Below are 19,820 nucleotides of genomic sequence, written 5' to 3'. Positions count from 1 at the left end.
GCAGAGTAGGGAGAAGGTAATCTTGATAATTACCTAGATGGTCCCTAAATTCAATCATTAGTGTCCTTAACAGGAAAGAGAGATTTGACACAGACCTCCAAAACATGCAGTGGATTAGGTGATGTGAAGACAGGCACAGATTGGAGTGTTGTCACCACAAGCCAATGAACACCAAAATATGCCAGCAGTAACCAGAAGCTAGAAGAGGCAAGCGATGGATTCTCTCTGAGTGCCTTTGGCACACATTTGGCCCTGATGAAAATTTGATCTTGGACTTCTGGCTGTGACAAGAGCTGTGAGACAATAAATTTCTCTTGTTTTCAGCCACCCAGTTTGTGGTAATTTGTTAGAACAGACACAGGAAACCAGTATATATGTATATAACGTTTTGACGTGATGACATCCCAATACCAAAAAGAGGATTGGAATATTTGTGTCCAACTTGACATGGCATAGTTTTAAAAAAAATTACAATTAGAGTAGTAAACACTAACCTTACTCCAGATTGCATTAGTTTCGGATGCTGCTGAAACAAATTATCGCAGATTTATGGCTTAAAACAACTCAAATTTGGGGTGCCTGGGTGGCTCAGTTGGTTAAGTGTCTGACTTTGGCTCAGGTCATGATCTCACGGTTCGTGGGTTCAAGCCCCGCATCAGGCTCTGTGCTGACAGCTTGGAGCCAGGAGTCTGCTTCAGATTCTCTCTCTCTCTCTCTCTCTCTCTCTCTCTCTCTCTCTCTGCCCCTCCCCCGCTCACTCTCTGTCTCACTCTCAAAAATAAATAAACATTAAAAAAATTTAAAATAAAAAACTCGTTTATTACATTAAAATTCTGGAGGTCAGAAGTCTAATATTGTCAATGGGCTGAAATCAAGGCATCAATAGATCTGTGTACTTTTCTGGAGGTTCTAGGGGTTAATCTTTTTTTTTTTTTTCCGTCTCCTTTCTAGCTTTTAGAAGCTGTCCATATTTCTTGGCTCATGGTTCCCTACCATCTTCGAAGTCTGCACTAATCAGTTGGGCCTTTCTTCTACCACTCTTTCTTTCTCCATTTAAGGAATCTTGTGATTATGTTGGACCTACTAGGTTAATCCAGGATAATATTCTCATTTAAGATCAGGTGATTAACAGTCTTAATTCCATGTACATCCTGTATTTCTTTTTACCATGTAATGTAACATGCTCACAGCTTCTGGATATTAGGATTTGGACATCTTTGGGAGACCATTTTCTGCCTAACATACTGATTTTTTAAAATTAGTCACCAAAATTTATTTAATCTCATGCCAGACTAACCATAGTACCACTGAATAGAGTCTAGCTTTGGTGGGGATAATATTTTCTATTTTAGTCAAAATAATAAAAGCAGATAGTTTTTAAAAATCAAACAGTACTAAAAAAAAAAAAATCAAACAGTACTTAACTATGTACAATGAAATGCAGCATTCTTTAGCCTTATTCCTCCAGAACCAGTAAGACCTTAGAGCTATTCCTTTTGGAATTTACTTTCATTTATCTAAATGAGATGCTATGTTAATTTCAAATTACCACAAATTTAGTGGCCTAAAATAATTCAGATTTATTCTGTTGCAGTTTTGTAGAAGTCAGAAGTCCAGAATCAGTTTCCTTGGGCCAAAGTCGAAGTGTTGGTAGGACTAGTTTCTTCTGGAGGTTCTAAGAAGAATTCATTTTCTTTTTTTCTCCCAGCTTCTAGCAGTTACCTGTATTCTTTGGTTTGTGGCCCCTTTCATCTTCAAAGTGTATCTCTCCAATCTCTGTTTTCATCATCACATCACCTCTATGGAGTTAAAAAATCTTCCTCCCTCTCCCTTTTTTAAGGGCACTAGTGGATATATTGGGAGCCCACCTGAATAATCTTGGATAATCTTCCCATTTCAAGATTGTTAAGCACATCTGCAGAGTCCCTTTTGCCATATAAGTAAAATATTCACAGGTTCCAGGTATTAGGATATAGTCATGTTGGAGGTCCATATATTGTTGGAGTCCACCATATATGATTATGTGGCTAATCGATTGTCAGTTTTCAATGTTGGTATATTATCTTAAGGTAATTGGAGTTTATCTTACCTCCACATTATCTGAATATAATTATATCAGACTTTATTCCTTTGTCAGTGTTTGTTATGACTATATAAACACTTTTTTTATGCTTAACCAAGTAGTATAATTTATCTTTTCTCTAAAATTTTTCTAAGTTAATAATTGTATTTTTTCCCATTTGTCTAATTTTCTCTGTGCCATCTACTCCTTTGATTTTAGGCAAATGTCGTTGCTAAGATACATATCTGAGCATTTTAAAAATGCTCAAAGATAGTTTCAAATAGTTTTTTGTTTCACTTTAAACTGAGAACTCTCTTTTAGCCTCTGTTTGGGCTGTTTCCTGTTTGAGCATGGTACACAGCTATCTTCCTAGGACTTGCCTTGGCAAGTTTCTGAGCTATTTGCTCATTTTTGTAGGGAACATATTTGAGTAGCTTTCTAAGCTTGTGAGGGAAATGAAATTGTAGACCTCATGTTGACTGAAATGCTTTTTTTTCCCCTCCCTCCCCTGTCTTCACACCGGATTGCTAGTTTGGCTGGGTATTGTATTTTAGGTCAGAACTTTGGAGTCATTCCATTCTCTTTAAGCCTCTAGTGTTTTGTGGAAGTCATGTGTGATAATGATTTCTTAGTCTTTGTGTATGGCCTGGTTTCAAAAAATTTAAGATCTGTGGTTAGTATTCTCAATTGCACAACTGTGCTGTCGCTTGGGGCTTTTTCATTTGTTTCTCTGGGGAATTAATTGATCCTTTAAGTCAAGATACTTACCTACAGTTTGGGGAAATTTTCCTGTATTTGTTCAATAATTGCTCTTCTTCTTTCTGTTTCCTACTTCTGGAATTCCTTTGGTTTGTAAGCACTGCAGAGATACTTTTTCTCCCTTACATTGTCTTTTATATATGTATTCTACTTTCTGAGACATGTCTTCAGTCTCAGCTTCCAACTCTTATAATAATTTATTTTGTCATTTTTAATTACCAAAAACATTTTTGTTGTTGTAGATCTCTGAATGTCTTTAAAAACATAGTTTCCTTTTCTTGTTTTCATGGGTAAAATGTCATTCCAGTGAGAATAATGTTGGTCTTTTTTATTCTTGCTCATATTGTCTTGTTTTTTAAGCTTTCTTGGTAGAGGCATATTTAATTGAATGAGACACTAAAAAGCTCCTTGGAATCTGTGCATGTGTGTGGATCAACATTGTCTGGAAAGTGGAAATTGGTGGCTTTTTTGTCTCTTACTGGACTTTCCTGTAAGAGGAATGGACCGTCAGTTAAATTTTTGTTGGGGAAATCTCTGATTTCAGCATATGTCGGTCTTTTTTTCTTTTAAGTTTTCTCAAAGAGGAATTCTTTATATTGAGCCTTAATGTCTGTGTAGGTGGTCTGAATTTAGAAAGGGGAGAAGTCTCCTTTTCAATATGCAGGCTTTCACTTAATCAGTTTCCATACAGTTGTTCTCTGCTGTGATTAGACTCACTGGGTCCTGAGCCATTTAGATTCCTTTTCCTCAGATATTAAGTCCTTGGTGTCATCGGGTCGAGTGGCTGAATGATAGTCATCTGGCTGCTTAAGATGAGGTAGGACCTATCCTCTCATTTCTTATTGTATACACTTTCAACTAGTTTTCTTTGATTTCAGCCAGCAGCCTCTTTCATACCTTCCATTGTTCCTGTGTTCTCAAAACCTGAGGCTTTCTAGAATGATTGTCATTGGGTGTCTGACAGGGATTAGAGGTGAATACAAGTGTTCAGTTCACCATGTTTGATTGGGTGTTGTTATACACATTGTTCATTATGTTCTTGGGTACAATGAGTTTGTTAAATTGAAAAGTCTGAGGACACATTCCCTACCAGATTGCCCTCACTTCTGATGCCATTTACGAATTTGGAGGTCCCCAAGCCTACCCTCACTTCAGACCAACTGGCTACAAATGCAGGGATTTCCAGCCCTACTCTAAGATTTGATAATTTACAGGAAAGACTCAGAACCCACTGAAAGTGCTATGTTTAAAGTTACAGTTTTATTGAAGCAAAACAGTATAAATTAGAGCGAAAGAAAGATGTATAGGGCAAAGTTTGGGAGAGTTCCAAATATGAAGCTCCCATGGCATGTTACCCTCTATGAGAAATAAGCCCGCTAACCCAGAGGAGGGACGTGGAGACTCGGAGCACAGTGAAGTGAGGCTTTAATCAAGATTCTTGCAAGAGTGGGTGTCTGATAGGCATGCTCCCTACAGTTACAGCAGACAATGTATCTTCTCGTGTGCAAGTCCCTCCCCTGATTCCTCATTAGCTGAGTTACAGAGGTTACAGCCTTACCCAGAAATCACTTATGCCCATGTAAGGCAAAAAGTACATTCCTTGAGGTGATGCAGAGACTTCAGTTCTTTGGCACATGCTCATTGCAAAGCCCGAAAAATGGAGATGGGGGCGGGGGGGGGTGGGGAGGGGCGGGGAAGAAGAACCCGGAAGTAAGTGTCTAAGGGTTTGGGACTCCATGGGGGTGGGGGGTTGTACATATTTCCAATAGGTTGTAAACCTGTTGTTAACCAGACAGCACAGCCTTTATTTGGTATTTCTGAAAGTGAATCATTTCACTTCCAACACCCTCCAGAATTGGTATATGGTGCTTATACTGGCAGCTAGGGAAGTTCACTGAAGCCTTCATGTCCAGAGTTTTTATTAGAGTTTCATTAAGTAAACATGACTGATTGAGTCATTGATCAAGTGGCTCAAATCAAATTTCAGGCCCCTCTGCCCCAAGGTGGGATGATAGCATGTGGCTCAAAGCTCCAACCAGAATCACATGGTTGGTTTTTATGGTGTGACCTGCCCCCCATCCTGAATCACCTTGTTAGCATAAACTTATCAGGTGCACTTGAGGGGCCTGCCATGAATAACAGGGGAAAATCTCCTGTCTCTGGGGAAGTTCCTAGGGTTTAGAGGTTCCCTCCCAGGAACCTGACAAAGGTCAGACCTCTCTTTGGGCTGAGGCCAAATTCTTTTTTTTTAACGTTTATTTATTTTTGAGACAGAGAGAGACAGAGCATGAACGGGGTAGGGTCAGAGAGAGAGGGAGACACAGAATCTGAAACAGGCTCCAGGCTCTGAGCAGTCAGCACAGAGCCCGACGCGGGGTTCGAACTCACGGACAGTGAGATCGTGACCTGAGCCGAAGTCCGACGCCTAACCGACTGAGTCACCCAGGTGCCCAAGGCCAGATTCTTTATTACACATAGAGCTACTTGGTTTCATGGTAAGAAGGAACAGCACTGTCAAGAACCACTTTTTTCCCAAGTTTCTTGTGCCGTATATCTGTTTAAAATTTATCACTCTTTTTATCTCCATTTATGTTAGTGGCCTATTTTGAAATAATTAAATCTATTCTTTAATTGAAGACATTTCATAAAGGGTAATAAGGTCTTTTGCCCTCTACTTTAATTTGATCTTATGAAGAGTGTTTGAATAGTAATTTACCAAGGGAGACACATTACAGTCCAATTTGATGTGGTTTGATAGGTGTACTTTATTTTCATCTTATAAAGCTTAGCATGTGGGTACAAGAAGTCTGATTGAAAGGAAGTAAAATCAGTGGAGCAATTAAACATTAACAAGGTGGGGGGCAATTATGCTAAAGTTATGTAAATAGTTTTAGATTATGTATAAGTAATTATGTTTTTCAGAGTAGTTGACAGGGCAAAAATTAGATTGCTTATTCGTTTGAGACTTAATTTTGATTTGTTTTATTTTTAAAGGTCATAATGGTTGTCTCATTTTGAGCCTTCATTTAATTTCTTGCTTGAAGGTTATTACATGATGTAGCATAACTAAATTGAACCTTTTTAATGGTAATACACAACATAAAAAATTGGAATTGGCTTTAGATTTTATATTAAAATGCTCTTTACCATCTTTTGTATGTTAAAGGCATGTCTTTGTGGTAAGAACTAAATTCATTTAAAAATATCTTTTGTGTGCTTTTGCTTATTTCCTAAAGGGATAGTTGATAAGTTAGTTGATAAGCAGACACTTGTCAAAGTAGCGAGTTACATTTTAAATCATCCTCATTTTTTTTAAAGTTTACTTTATTGTGAGAGAGCATGTGTTTGCACGTTTGTGCCATCAGGGAGGGGCAGAGAGAGAGATAATTAATCTCAGGCAGGCTCCACACTGACAGTTAGATGCAGGGCTCGAACCCCCACAAACTGGGAGGTCATGACCTGGACTGAAATCAAGAGTTGGATGCTTAACCAATTGAGCCACCCAGGCACCCCAAATCCTCATTTAAAAAATGTGTTGTACTTATTAAATGCATCTGTGATGATGAGGAAAAAGAATAATTGGTAGATAAATGTATTATAGCATGTATGTAGTTTGATTCTTTTTTTTAAATGTTTATTTATTGTTGATAGACTGAGTACGAACAGGGAAGGGGCAGAGACAGAGGGAGACACAGAATCTGAAGCAGGCTCCAAGGTCTGAGCTGTCAGCACAGAGCCCGACGCAGGGCTAGAACTCATGAACTGTGAGATCATGACCTGAGCCAAAGTCGGATGGATGCTTAAACAACTGAGCCACCCAGGCACCCCGCAGTTTGATTTTTTTCAATAAATTGTATTATCTCTTTTATTAAGCATGAACTTGGTTTTAAAATTTAAATCTATAAGACTCAGCCATGTAATACACTGAGATTCCATTTCCTTCTTGTATACCTTTTGTGTTCTCTAGAGTTAATAATGATTGCATATCATCATTTGCTTGATTGCTTTTATAAAAATATTTGAATATTCATTTTTCAAGCTTTCTGGCTACTGAGCTATTTTTTGTTAACCTGGTTACTTGATGGCTGAACGTAAGCAATCTTGAGCATCTTTCCTTGTTTCCTAGTAATGTCTAAGAATGTTCTGTTCTGAATTAAATAGATTCTTCAATAATCGTTTATAGAGCTGAGGTGATCTGAAACTTTTTTCTGAAAGAAAGGCTGCATTACTAGGTTAAATTAGATTGTGGGTTTCTACATTTGAGTCCAATTAAAGGACATGGATGCAAGTTGTATGACATAGTTAAAAGAGTTAAGAATTTTCAAATCTTTAGGTGATCATATTTTTTCTCTTTAATTAGAATCACATTGTTGCATTATAGTTTTTACTTGATTGATTAGCTTTAACTTTTGGTACTGTTGAGGGTATAGTTTTGGTTTACTACTTTTTGGAGGCAAGAGATGGACACCATTCCTGGAAATCTTTCAGACTTTATATATTTGTGCCTTCAATGTAAAAGAAGTACCAATGTATGTACCAAGTACATCATTTATATTGAAGTTTAGTATTGTTAAAATAGTTAACTTTTGTGAGTTTTTGTCTAACACTATTCCATTTTATTATTGGAGTAACAGGTAAGTCTTGTGGGTATAATAACTAAGGGAAACTAACATTTATTACAGGTTTAAGATACAGTTGACATAAAACATGTATATGTTTAAGGTATACAGTATGTTTATTCAACAAGCGTATGTTGTAGAATAACCATTGTGTTAACTTTCAAGTATATAAAACGATACTATTAACAATAATCACCATGGTGTTGTTTAGATCCCCAGTACTTATTCACCTTATGACTGGAAGTTTGTACCCTTTGACCAATATCTCTCCATATCCTTCAGCTCCTAGGCCGTAGTAACCACTACTCTACTCTCTGTTTCTCTGAGTTGGGCTTTTTTACATTTCACATACAACTGAGATCATACAGTATTTAGTATTTGTCTTTTCTTTGCTGACTTCTTTCACTTATCATGCACGTCATGTTAATGGCAGGATGCCATCCAAATGGCAGGATTTCCTTCCTTCTCATGGCTGAAAAACATCCATTGTGTATATGTACCATCTCTTCTTTATCCATTCATCCACTGAGGGACACTTCGATTATTTTCATATCTTGGCTAATGTGAATAATGCTGCAAGGAACATGGAAGTGCAGATACCATTTTGAGATCCTGTTTCCATTTTCTTTGGATCTATATCCAAGAATGGGATTGTTGGATCATGTGGTAGTGCTATTTGTAATTTTTGAAGAATCTCCATAGAGTTTTCCATAGTGGCTGTACCAATTTATATTCCCACCAGCAGTGTACAAGGATTTCCTTTCCTTCGAATCCTTGCCAACACTTAGCTCATGTCTTTCTGATGATAGCCTTTCTAAAAGGTGTGAGGGGATATCTCATTGGGGCTTTGATTTGCATTTTCCTGATGATTAGTGGTTTTGAGCATCATTTTGGTACCTGTTGGCTATATGTATGTTGTCTTTGGAAAAATGTCTATTCAGTTCCTCTGCTGACTTTTTTTGCTGTAGAGTTGTATGAGTTTCTTATATATTTTAAAGAGTAACCCCTATCATATACGTGGTTTGCATATACTTTCTTCCATTCCATATGCTGCCTTTTCATCTTGCTAATGATTTTGTAGATGCTTTGGGTAAGTATGGACTTTAACAATATTAATCCTTCCTATCTGTGAACGTGGTATATCTTTCCATTTGTTTTTTCAGTTTCTTTGATCAGAGTCTTGTGGTTTTCAGTATATAAATCTTTCATCTCCTTGGTTAAATTTATTCCTATGTATTTTATTATTCTTGATGGTATTTTAACATTTATTTATTTATTTATTTATTTTTTTTTTTTAAGAATTTTTTTTTTTTTTCAACGTTTATTTACTTTTGGGACAGAGAGAGACAGAGCATGAACGGGGGAGGGGCAGAGAGAGAGGGAGACACAGAATCGGATACAGGCTCCAGGCTCTGAGCCATCAGCCCAGAGCCTGACGCGGGGCTCGAACTCACGGACCGCGAGATCGTGACCTGGCTGAAGTCGGACGCTTAACCGACTGCGCCACCCAGGCGCCCCAACATTTATTTATTTTTGAGGGACAGAGCATGAGCAGGGGAGGGGGAGAGAGAGAGAGAGAGAGAGACACAGGATCCCAAGCAGGCTCCAGGCTCTGAGCTGTTTGTTAGCACAGAGCCAGACACGGGGCTTGAACTCACGAACTGCGAGGGTATGACCTGAACTGAAGTCGGAGGCTCAACTGACTGAGCCACCCAGGCGCCCCTTCTTGATGGTATTTTAAAGGGGATTATTTTATTTGTTTTTTAGTTATTAAATTGTTGTCAACGTGTAGAAATGCAACTGATCTGTGTGTTGGTTTTGTATTCTGCAACTTCACTGAATTCATTAATTAGTTCTAAAGGTTTTTTAGTGGAGTCTTTAAGATTTTCTATGTATAAGATTATTTTGTGTGCAAAAACAATTTTGCATCTTTCTTTCCGATTTGGATGCCTGTTATTTTTTATATTTTTCTTACTTGATTGCTTTGATAAGGACTTCCAGTACTATGTCAAAAGGAGTGGTAAGTGGGCACCCTTGTTCCTGATTGTAAAGGAAAAACTTTCAGCCTTTTCATCACTGAATATGATGTCAGATGTGGGCTTATCGTATATAGCCTTTATTATGTTGAAGTATGATCCTCCTATATCCAGTTTGTTGAGCATTTTTATCATGAGATAATGTTTTGTTTTTGTCAAAAGCTTTTTCTGCATCTGTTGATGATCATCTGATTTTAATCTGGCATTTGTGTCAGAATAATGCTGCCCTGGTAAAAATGGAAACTAACATTTATTGAACCTATTAAACATACTCTTTCAGTTAATCTTCTCTATGTTGGATAGATGTTAGATACGCATTTGTGTTTTGTGTTCTTCATATGTAAAAAGCAGAAGCTAGGTTCTATCTCATAGAATTGCCTTTAGGATTAAATATGAATACATGCAAATAACCTGTAATCCCACCTTGACCATAGTATAAATGCTCAATCCTTGTTAGCAATTATCATTAATATTGTTACTTTTTTTAAATTTTTTGTTGTAATATTTGGGAAGTAAGGCTCAGTAACTCTCTTTAATTGTGACATTAAGTTATAGAACTATAGTGTGAACTAACTACAAACACTTTTACTCTATTCCCACTCATCTTCCCATGATGCTCTCTAGCAAGGTGAATGATTGGTTCAGGGGTAGCAACACTAGCCTTCTGCCATCCAGTCCAATCCTTTCTGGGCTTCTGACACAATTACGTGTTACCTTCCTCAAAGCAAGGTGTTGTACTTCCTTCTCCCCCTATACATTAAAGATATTTTCATTATTTTTTGTAATTCACTAGCAGTTGGAACATGAGGATCTGAAATAAAATAAGAATGTTCCAAAATAGATTGCAGGGGGGCTGTTTAGGTTTTTCCTTTTTTAAAATTTACTCTGACCTTTTAAGTGTTGTATCTGGAAAGTAACTTGATTCTCCAATCCTTCTTTGTTACGGATTAACAGCGTGTCACTGTGACTGGTCGTTGAATGTGTTTCTTTGTTAAGAGAACTTCTTTTTGTGTGGTTCTAAGAAAATCATTCTGTATTCATGAGTAGGAAAACTCAGTTACCCTTTTTGCATCTCAGCTTTGGATTTGAATACTAGCTTTATTGCTCATTTCCTAATAGCAGTTCCTATGTGCATTAATCAAGCATTTTTAAGGTATATACAACAAACTCAACCCAAGATCAGCATTTACCAAAGTATGTTTTTTATGAAGGTAAAATGTAGTCATTATAGTATAGGAAATTTTGGGTTGAATAAAGTTTTAAATATTTCTTTATTGACTAATCTTCACAAGTTTTTTTTATGTGCATTATAAATCTCCCATCAGGATAATATATTATACGGCCTTTTATAAAACTTAACACACTAGCTCTCCCCCCCCCCCCTTATTTTTTTAAGAATATACTTTGAGAGAACTCCATTTGACTACAGACACTTTGGAATGTTAGGTTGATTTTCAACTCAACTGGGAATTCAGGACAAATGACATGACTAAGCAGCAGATACACAGTTAGAATGTATTGAGCAGAGAACCCCCAGAAAATCAGTAAACGTGGGTTGTGAATGATGTACAAGGCCCTGTAAAACAGTTGTTCTCAGGCTTTTTGGTTGTAGGATCCTTAATACATTCTTAGAAATTAAAGGCCAGAGAGGTTTGGGGTTATACCTATTGATAGTTACTGCATTAGAAATTAAAAAAATATTTTACAGTATGTATTAATTCATTTTAATGTAATTTGTTTCATGTAAACATAAGGAACTTTAAAAAATAACTTTTCTACAAGAAAAGATTATGATGAGAATGACATTGCTTTGTGTTTTTCACATTTTAATGTCTGGTTTAAAATAGAGTTGAATTCTCATATCTGCATTTTTTTTCTTTAAACATTTATTTATTTTGAGAGAGAGAGCACGCGCAAGGATGGGAGGGGCAGAAAAAGAATCCCAGTAGGCTTGCGCTGTCAGCATAGGAGCCAGATGCAGGGCTCGAACCCACAAACCATAAGATCATGACCTGAACCGAAACCAAGACTTGGATGCTTAACGTCCTAGACACCCCCTTATATCTGCTTCTGTATTCAATCTCGGTGCTTGATTGAATGTTTGATTGAATTGCATCAAGCATCCTTTGGAAAGGTCCATTGTACTCATGAGAGAATTAAGAGTATAAAGGCAAATGAAACCTTAAATCACTATGAAAATAACTTTGACTTGGCTGATCCCATCAAGAGAGGTTGTAAGTTATTCAGAGTCTCCAGTCCATACTTGTAGAATTGCTGGTGTAGTAAATACAAATGTTATCTAGATTACTTCCTAAGAGCTTGTCCTTTGAATTTGGATTGCATAGATTGGAATTTTGGCTGCACTTCTTGACGTTAACATCCCGTTTCCTAATTTGTTAAGTGGAGTTACTAATAGAACCTACCTTGTAAGATGGTTAGAATTAAATAAACTTAGGCCTGTAAAATGGTATAATAAGTACCATGAAATAAATAAATGAAATGTTGCTGTTCATTATTATTTCAAAATTTTAGTCCTGTTATGACACTTTTGTTCACAATTTTCCATTGGCTTGCCAACTCGTTTGAGGTAAAAGCCAAAGCCTTTACTGTGGCTTACAAAGTTGTTTTTTTGGGGGGGATCTGATTTTTTTGTTACCTCTCGCTGTGCTCATACACTTGTTTTGACCTCACATCCCCTCTTCACTGTCTTGTTCATCAAACACCAATCATATCCTTTCTTAGGTCCTTTGTATGGGATTTTTTCTCCATTTAACGTTTATTTCTTCAGATACTGGCATGTTTTGGCCTCCCCCTTCTTTGGGTTTTTATTTTAATGTCACCTCAGCAAAATCTTTGTTTCATTTAACGCTTCCGTGTATGTATATAGGTACACACTGCTTTATTTTTCTGTAGGATTTTCCTTCCTTCCTTCCTTCCTTCCTTCCTTCCTTCCTTCCTTCCTTCCTTCCTTCCTATTTGAGAGAGAGTGTGAGTGCAGGAAAGGGAGAGAATGAATCCCAAGCAGAGCCTGACCCAGGGCTCGATCCCACAACTCTGGGATCCTACCCTGAGCTAAAATCAAGAGTTAGACGCTCAACCAACTGAACTGCCTGGCTGCCTCGAGGAGTTTCTGTTTTCTAATGTACTAGGTATTACTTATTTGTCTCTTTTCTACTAGAATTTAAGCTCCATTAGAGATAGATGGGGTTTTGTTTATTTTTTTATTTTTTGTTTTTTATTTTGGTCTTACTTTTCATTACTGTGTCTTCAATACCTATAATGATGCTAGGTGTGTATTTAGGCACTGAAAAAATATTTTTTTTTGAGTGAATCATTATCATTACTGCAAAGAGGAAAGAATGGTTTCCACTTCTCAGAAACGTGTGGTTTCAATAGGACAGTGCCTCTGAAATAAAATGAACATGTAAAGCAGTTAGTTTGGCATTTTGGACATGTAGAAGTACTCATTAGTTGGTAGCTGTTATTGAAGGATAAGCAAAGAAAGAACAGAATTAGACATTTAAGTTAGAAATTACCTGAGTAAAAGAAAACTGCATTTGCATCTCAGGATCTAGGGTAGATACTGTTTAGGGACATATTGAAAAATATAGGTTGGAACTATATTGTGGAGCTTCTTGGATTATTATGTAGGTAATGAGTTATTGCATAATTCTAAGGCAGACGTGCTGTGATGAAAGTGGTAGATTTGGAAGATGAATCCAATAGTAGTCCTTGAGGTTGATTGGAGACCCTTTTGGTATAAGCTTAACTGGAAATTAAAACATTAGCAAATTTATAAAAAATAAAACTTTTACAAAATCATAAATTATGCTCAATTATTAATGACCTGAAATTGTACAGTAGTATAAAATGATCATTTGGTTACAAGTTGCGTATCTTGAACTATTTATGCAATTGCCAACTTTTAATATATCTTTTCATTTACAACCAAGAGCTTTGATTTAAAATAAACCAAGATGTTTATATTGGTAACTAACTTACTAAATATACTAATATAGGGCAAAGTATGTTTAGTCCAGCAAACATTGGTCAGCCACGAAAGACAACATTATCTCCTGCACAGTTGGATCCTTTTTATACTCAAGGAGATTCTCTGACTTCTGAAGATCACCTCGATGACACTTGGGTAACTGTGTTCGGGTAAGGTTTCTGAATCATTTACTGTTCCAAAAAAACTAAACACCAAACACTCCTTAACATTTCATAATAAATATTATCAAATGTCCCCCCCCAAAAAAATATTGCACAGCAAACACGCATGTACTCACCACCTACCTTCTACAGTTGTTAATATTTTACTTCATTTGTTTTACGTTCCATTAATTCATCTTTCTTTGTTGGTACATTTCAGAATAAGTTGCACACATTAGTACAAATCATGCTGACACTTCAGCATGCTATTATTAATTAGTGTTCAGTATTTGTTGATACTTTAAAAAAAATTATCTGCTTCTCAGATGTATTTTCTTTAGTGTATTTGCTGGATAACGGAACAGAAATCCTTCTTTAGACTTACGAAGCTCCCTTCTTTCTAGTGGTTATTCTCCCTCAATTGGACTTAACCAGTTTGGAACTAACAAATTGAATTTCATTTGTGTATAGATGTGTGTGTGTGTGTGTGTGTGTGTGTGTGTGTATGCATATATGTCACAAGGTTGGTACTTTATAGTCACAGGATATTGGATATTAGTAGACATTGTACATGATATTCCTGGATACATTTTGAATAGATTTTTAGATCCAAAAAAGTACTTTAAAGCATTTTGGAGATCATATTGCATCATTTCCATATGAGAAAACTGAGGTGTTAGACTAAGTGATTTATTCAGGGGTTTACATATAGTTATTAGTAAAGTGTCAGCAAAAAACCTTAGGTCTTTTGATTTTTAAGTTGTTACTGTTCATGCCATGCTACATAAGGTTTGCTTCTGAAAGTGTGATAAGTCCTACTGATATTGGACCTTACTATATTTAGTTTTGGGGTAAAAAATATAACAATAACACTTGAGCTTCTTGAAGAAAGAACAATGCACAGTAAATGTTAGTGCATTTGAATAGACTATGTATATTCAGTTTATTTAAAATTTAAAAATTCAAAAGTAAATGTATAAGAATATACAATGAAAAGTTTTCCTTCCCATTTGGGTCCCCAACTACAGTTTTTCTCCCCTTTAAGGCAGTAATTGCCACCTGTTTTTTGTGTCACCTTCCAGAGAGAGTCTATGTGTTATTGATTCTGTTTAGGTAAAAAAGCAAGATCATTGCTTTCCTTTATTCCCAGAAAGCCCATGCATAGCTCATAGCAATTGGATGGCTTCTTGGCTTTTTTCTTTTTTTGTGTGTGTTTAAATTTTCATACTCTCTCACAACATGGCTATGTTTTTGAATTTGGGTGTCCCATCCCAAGTCTGTCAGGCTCAGTAATGTGTCACTTTTAAGATTCCATAGTAATTGGATAAATTACTTGAATATCTTCTGCTAGTCTTTTTCTTCATTTTTAAGATACACACTTTTCCACCTATTAACTTTCTGTTGGTTTTATGTTTTAGTAACCCTCTGTATGAGTTTGATTGCGAGAACTGAAATGTTTTCTTCTAAGAGATAAAATATTTTATTTTGACTGTTTATAGGATAGTACATCTAAAATATATATGTTCTTTGATAATTTAACTTTTTCCTACTGACTCAAGGTCATCATGATATATCATTTGTTGTTTTGGGGTGGTTCTTTTATAGGGTATTGAAATGTTTCCACTCAAAGTGGTCGTAGAGTCTTAGAATTACATTTTATTTTTCAAGTACCTCCCCTCTCTTGGAACCATTATTTCTCTTTCATTTTTATTTTCTTCAGCTCTTCTTTGTAGGCACTTTGCCTCATTTGTTGCTTTTCTTTGAGGTTAGAAATTTTATATCCAAACATACATAACAAAATAAAATTTCAGTCCTGAATGCAAGCTCTCGATAACTAAAGCTACTGGTTAAGGAAACTCCAGATTTTCAACTTAAAATAGCTTCATTGTTTGGACTATAAAAGTAATAATACCTCATAAAATATTTTTAAACCATAAGGAACTTTATAAAGAAGAAAAGAAAAATCACTTAAAAATTTTCAGAGATATATGGCTATTAAAATCTTGGTAACCACCCTTTTAAATGTTTCTATGCTAATGATGCTGGTATTGATTTTCATTTTTGATTTAGAACTAAACTTCTGAATTTTCAGTTGGTACTCAGTGTGTAAATAATATGGCCATATAATTTAAAATTCTTTTCCTTTTAATAGCTGTAGTATACCTAAGTATTTCACACACACACATAGACACACGCATATATGCCCTCGTAGAATAAATTATATACATAGCTGTGACATGATAATTCTTTTCTAAGAGTGTGATAATGGCAGTGAGAGTGGAATTTTAGAGATTTCATATGTGGAATCTGGGGATGGGGAAGAATGACTGAGTCAAAACTAATTTTAACATATTTGCTTTTGAGTAATGGGCAATGATATATTTAGCTGATACAGAGGAAAACAGAATGATCAGGGATCTCCTATTAATATTCTAGTCCATTGGGGGGAACTTACCTTGAAGTACTTATATGTAGGGTAATTTGCATTTGTATTTATTATGGAAGTTGACTGTTTGGACAACTCTTTTTTCAGGTTTCCTCAAGCATCTGCTTCCTATATATTATTACAATTTGCACAGTACGGGAATATCTTAAAACATGTGGTAAGGCTTACTTCTTTTCAGTTCAAGATTTAGTGTGAAGATGGGGCGCCTGGGTGGCGCAGTCGGTTAAGCGTCCGACTTCAGCCAGGTCACGATCTCGCGGTCCGTGAGTTCGAGCCCCACGTCAGGCTCTGGTCTGATGGCTCGGAGCCTGGAGCCTGTTTCCGATTCTGTGTCTCCCTCTCTCTCTGCCCCTCCCCCGTTCATGCTCTGTCTCTCTCTGTCCCAAAAATAAATGTTGAAAAAAAAAAATTAAAAAAAAAAAAAGATTTAGTGTGAAGAAAGAGAAGCTGTGAATTGAGGGAGACTTTGCTCCTGAATATTGTCTGCTTTTTTCCAAACTTAAAAGTTTTTCTTTCTTTTTTTAAGTTTTCATTGAATATGTCTGTTAGAGTCTAGAAGGCTAGAGGTTGCATAGTAGTTAATAAAAGGGATAAAGAGAGAAGATAAGAGAGCGAGAATTTCACGCTCCCCTCCTCTTTCCTTAAATGCTTTATAGTCTCAACAAAAATTACACCAAATATTATATAACTGTCTTCCAGTATCCGCTTGTTTTATTGGAGATGAAAGAAAAGAGAAGTTCCTTATTTACAGAGTTCATAGGGCTTTTTTAGCTTGTAGAGAGCTTTTTAAAAACAAGTATCTTACCTTGTCTTACCTATAACAAGTTATAAATAACAAATCTTTTTTTTGTTATCAGGGATTGACTTAATTCCTACAGAAATAATATTGATGAATACAGTTTTTAACAGTTTCATAGCAAGGGTTAGTAAGATCTTTTTATAAGAAACAATTATCTTTTGAGAATTACTTTCAGAGAATTTTTGCCACGTATTCTTTATATTGGAGAACTGAGAGGTAGAAATTATTGAAACTGTTTAATAGGATTTTTGTTGAATCCTAGCATTCAGTTTGTTATGGGGCATCAAATAAAAAGTAGAAGCATATATATCTTCTTATCTTTGTATTTTCTAATAAAATTCATGGTTAGGTTTTATATATTTTATGTTTTAAGGGACAACTTCATTCTTTGCAGATGTCTAACACAGGAAATTGGATGCATATTCGTTATCAATCTAAACTGCAGGCTCGGAAAGCCTTAAGCAAAGATGGGAGGATTTTTGGAGAGTCCATCATGATTGGTGTAAAACCATGTATAGATAAAGTAAGTTATTGCTGATGTAAGGAAAATGGCTTCATCTGTATGAAGAGTACAAGTCTAAGTATAGACATTGGCAGTTATGTCACTTTGCTTCACTGTGCCCCTTTTTCTTACTTCGTAAAATATGATGATGTTATAGTATTGTTTTCATGGGAAGCCAAATTTTTAGTCATGGGACTTTAGCATTTAGAGGTAATCCATCCTGACTCCTTCATTTTATAGATAAAGAGGCCAATGGGACTTGGGTAACTTATCTAGAGTTGTTAAAGGTAAGATCTAGGGGCGCCTGGGTGGCGCAGTCGGTTAAGCGTCCGACCTCAGCCAGGTCACGATCTCGCGGTCCGTGAGTTCGAGCCCCGCGTCGGGCTCTGGGCTGATGGCTCGGAGCCTGGAGCCTGCTTCGGATTCTGTGTCTCCCTCTCTCTCTGCCCCTCCCCCGTTCATGCTCTGTCTCTCTCTGTCCCAAAAATAAATAAACGTTGAAAAAAAAAAAAATTAAAAAAAAAAAAAAAAAAAAAAAAAAAAAAAAAAAAAAAAGGTAAGATCTAGATTTTAGGTCTCCTAACTTCTAGCTCATTCTCCTGTGCAAAAGCAACATAAAAATCTTTAAATACTTCAAAGGAATGCTGCTCTTTCAAAATGAAATACTTCACATGAATGGTAACAGGGTTAACTATTTAATGGCTGAAACTTTTTAGTCATTTTATTTTAAAATGTTTAAAAACTATTATATGCCTATAAATAATACTGAGAACAATTTGTACTTCATGGCTTGTAAAATCATCATAATTGTTCTTTAGTAATTATACATGAACTTCTGTCTACCAGGCACTGTGCTCATATATACACATTAATGTGCAAAGCAGGTCTGGCTCCTGTTCTTACAATCTGTGGTTACTTTAGAGTTCTGTAATTATTATATCATGCTGTAACAGATGTTTGTAGAGACCAGAGGAGAATCTGGGGTTCCTGGCTACTAAGTAGCACTGGAATTTCATGCCCTACTTCCCCCAGGATTTCCCCAAGAATCTTCTTTTTTCTCCCTTGAGGGTTTTTCATAGTATTTTTTAGGAGATTTTTACTCTTGTGAGTCTCTAGTCATCTTGAGGATGTTTGAGATCACTGAAGTGAGCTTTCTGGTTGAGCATTAGATCTCAAATACTAGCTAAGAAGCATGTATTGCTTTATCAAGCCTAAAATTGTTTGAAAGTTTAATTAGATCAAATAAAGTGTGCCTCTTTCAATAAATTTTTTTTTTTAAGTAGGGTGTAATAGTGGATAATAGCATATTATGTTTATAAACAGAGAAGTTCTTTACCTTTCTTTCTCCAGAGTGTTATGGAAAACCATGACAGGTGTGCTTTGTCATCTCCACCTCTAGCCTTTACACCACCAATCAAAACTGTAGGCACACCAACCCAGCCTGGAAGTGCTCCTAGGATTTCTACCATGAGACCTCTTGCTACAGCATACAAAGCTTCTACTAGTGACTATCAGGTATTTTAAAAATTAGATAAAGATAAACTTGAAAAAGTGAAATGCATAGCATGTTTAACCATTGGATTGTGTGCCATTAAATATTTCTTATGTGATTGCCTTGATGAAATCCCTATAAATTTGCATTCTTAAATTCCTTATTTTAAAAATTATAGTTTTGGCCAATTGAAAACTTACCTTGAATTTAAAAAAATTTTTGCCATTATTTAAAACATTTTGAGAGTTTTAGTTTTTTCTAAGTTATACTTGCATACATTGAAGTTTCTCTTATGAACATCTCTGGTGTGAGGGAATATTAAAAAACTTGTTGAACTGATGACTAAATCTGATGGTCTCACAAATGAAGAACCTCACTCATGTTGGAGTAGCTGTGGTTATCAAAGAGACCTTTGACCAGCTCCCATTTCACTGTTTCTCGTTTCAAAAAAGTTTAAAGGGAAAGTTCATTATATTCATTGAAGAATGATAGAAGTATTATGACTCTCATTCAGTATGTTACTGTCTCCTACTTAATTAATCAGGTTCTGAACTTGCCTAGTCACAGACACAGGTCCTGAAACAGCAAATAAAACATTTTTAATTTAGTAAGATAGAGAGTGACAATTTAGTCTTTTGATTTCCCCTGAAATTTGGAGACTAGGACTGGATTTTTCATTAAGGTTTTCTTTTAAACCAGTCCTGTCTCTTTTATAGTAGGCTCCATGCCTGGTGTGGGGCTTGAACTCATGTCCCTGAGATCAAGAGTCAGATGCTCTGCCGACTGAGCTAGCCAGGCACCCCTAAGGATTTTAAAACCCTCATCTCTTGTAGCTTTTGTATTGTTTGTTCAGTTTTCTGATATAAGGAGAAGATATAATTTGTCTTGCCAAAGGAATAGGATTTTGTGCTTTAAAGCATAACGTTGTTCTAACTAAATCCCTGTCTTCTTCT

The 19,820-nt window shown here is 36.0% G+C and overlaps 1 protein-coding gene across 2 annotated transcripts in view; it reads left to right on the top strand.

The window, feature by feature from the left end:
- NUP35 (nucleoporin 35) overlaps positions 1-19,820 on the top strand; it is a 35,904-nt gene that overhangs the window by 15,301 nt on the left and 783 nt on the right. The window contains exons 5-8 of one of the 2 annotated variants that reach the window (XM_047083527.1): positions 13,496-13,637; positions 16,162-16,231; positions 17,268-17,396; positions 18,726-18,890. In XM_047083527.1, coding sequence (XP_046939483.1) covers positions 13,496-13,637; positions 16,162-16,231; positions 17,268-17,396; positions 18,726-18,890 — 506 coding nt within the window. The remainder of the gene's footprint in view (positions 1-13,495; positions 13,638-16,161; positions 16,232-17,267; positions 17,397-18,725; positions 18,891-19,820) is intronic. The other variant, XM_047083528.1, reaches the window with a different exon arrangement.

This window comes from Lynx rufus, unplaced genomic scaffold (genome assembly GCF_022079265.1).
Source record: "Lynx rufus isolate CCGP_SWC_20201006 ecotype Redwood Valley unplaced genomic scaffold, mLynRuf1.p SCAF_2, whole genome shotgun sequence".
Classification (NCBI taxonomy): Eukaryota; Metazoa; Chordata; class Mammalia; order Carnivora; family Felidae; genus Lynx; species Lynx rufus.
Note: the sequence above shows the minus strand (reverse complement) of the source record. Positions and strands in the feature narration are given on the sequence as shown.